Below are 2,119 nucleotides of genomic sequence, written 5' to 3'. Positions count from 1 at the left end.
TGATCCCAAAGGTCCCAGAAAAGCATCTGAAATCTGGAGGATGAGGAATGACACAACAGAAGCAGTTTCAAGAGAAAGCCTTCCTAAACATAAAGGGCTGGCCATGAGGAGGCCAAAGGCAATGAAATATGCCTACAAAGGTATCCAAGGAGATGGAGAGCAGGAGGATCTAAGACATCAGAATCTATGTCCATGACTTGAGGTTTGAGGATAGAACTTCATATCGCATTCTGGGTAGAATTCCTCCAGTTTCTTTTGGTTTCTAGAGACTGTATATATTGCTCTCAAGTTCTCTAGCAGGAACTTGTTGACCAACATTCCTTTAAGCAAAATCAGTAACAACAGGACACAAAGCACTTCAACTTTCTCCTTTCCTCAACAGGTTTATTGCCTTTTAAGAAAATTTTTGTAAAATATAAATACAAAGGCAGAGAATTTACTTACAAAGTTAAAACACAGATTTCAAACATAAACACACAATTCAGAAAATTTTAGTTTTATGTACATTTTCAAGCAACCTCAACATATTATTGTTAGTTTTCAATATTTTACAGGGTACAGAAAAAAATAGCTCAAAGTCTTCTTTAAATAAGAGCATAAAATGTTTAAACATATAAACAATCCGGTTTTGATGCGTGAAAACTAATTTCACAGCTTTTAAATTAGGATATAAAAGTTTCATACAATTAGTTGTTGTGTGTGGATATGGTTTTAATTTATATTACACACTACTGGATTACATCCAATAGCATTTACCTGGCCTGAGCAGGTACTCTGTAAACAAAACATAAAATTACAACGTCACCAAGTGCCTTTACCCAATTAGCTCCCCCAAACCAGCCACACAATCGTAACCACACTTAAAACAGTTACAGCTTCTATTCTCAAAGCTTTGGATGAAATAAGGTCAAAGTGTGGATGGAGTTCATTGTCCTCAATTTTTTTCTCCTTAAAAAAAGAAAAGATGAGAAAAGAAAAGAAAAGAAAAAAAAATATATATATATATATTTTCCAAGTAAAATCAACATATCCCCAAATATGTGTGTATTTAAAAGTAAAACATTATAACAAGTTCATAAAAACTGACTTAAGTTTAAAAAGAAACAAAACAAAACACCATGTTTCTAAGTCCTTCCAATTGGAGTCATTTCTCTTATATAAAGAAGAGATATTTTCATATGTAATAGTGTCCTTTCTTTACAGAAATAGTCGTATTATGACACATATGCACAAGGATTAACACTATGACACACTGTACAAGACGGGCCTGGCACGCTCACCAGTAGTCATCCGAGGTCACGTCATTGGGGTGTAGCCACTCCACTGAGGAGCCAAGCAGGGTCTGCAGCTCATTGGTGAACTCTACCAGGTCTAACAGCTCCTTGCTTTCTGGGTTGAAGGACTCCAGATCTTTGGAGCAAGAGAACAAGAGACTTGCTGAAACCTGACGGTAAAACTCTGCCTCGGCAATTGTGACAATTTCCACATTTGGAAAATTGCAGCGGAATATGCGGGATGACATTTTCAATTTCTTCAGCACATCTGAAAGCAATAGCCAGTTTCTTGGCCTGCAAAATAGAAAAGAGAGTGGTTTAGGCTTCTGGCAAAATTTAAAGAACTCCCAACCATTACCTACCACCTTTGACTTCACAAATCCAGGGCTGTGACAAGGGCCAGTCACTTTGGCTTCTAACCCCACATCCCTACCCATTTCTCAAAGAACTTACTCCCTGACTGACTGACTGGGTCATGTCTGGATGAGGGGAAAGTCTCCACTGCTGGTGGTAGGAACTCTGCACTTTGTTAGCATAACATCTAGAGAGGATCCACCAAGTTCAAAGGAAGCAAAAGCCTCTCTGGAGGACACGCCTCCCTCGGCTGACAGAGACTAACAGGGGAAGTCCTCTCATCTAGCTCTTGTCACAGCCGGGTAATGATTGGTCAGTGAAGCTCAGTCTACTTGGAGTACCCAGTCAGGTCCCTAGGATGCACGCTGAGAGGGGGAGCTCCTGAGGACTCCCAACCCTTGGTGGTGTCCTGATGACAACAATTTATACCCTGATGGGTTCTCTCTCTCTCTCTCTCTCTCTCTCTCTCTCTCTCTCTCTCTCTCTCTCTC

The 2,119-nt window shown here is 39.7% G+C and overlaps 1 protein-coding gene across 4 annotated transcripts in view; it reads right to left on the bottom strand.

Annotated features, from left to right (window-relative positions):
- Nucleotides 1–357: 357 nt before the first annotated feature.
- The window catches only part of BCOR (BCL6 corepressor), a 126,945-nt gene continuing 125,183 nt past the window's right edge, over nt 358–2,119 (bottom strand). For all 4 annotated transcript variants that reach the window (XM_006864274.1, XM_006864275.1, XM_006864272.1 and 1 more), the window contains one exon: nt 358–1,568. In XM_006864274.1, coding sequence (XP_006864336.1) covers nt 1,277–1,568 — 292 coding nt within the window. In that variant the 3' untranslated portion in view covers nt 358–1,276. The remainder of the gene's footprint in view (nt 1,569–2,119) is intronic.

The sequence above is a fragment of the Chrysochloris asiatica genome, unplaced genomic scaffold, assembly GCF_000296735.1.
Source record: "Chrysochloris asiatica unplaced genomic scaffold, ChrAsi1.0 scaffold00062, whole genome shotgun sequence".
Taxonomy (NCBI): domain Eukaryota; kingdom Metazoa; phylum Chordata; class Mammalia; order Afrosoricida; family Chrysochloridae; genus Chrysochloris; species Chrysochloris asiatica.
This window is presented reverse-complemented; position numbering and strand designations above follow the sequence as displayed.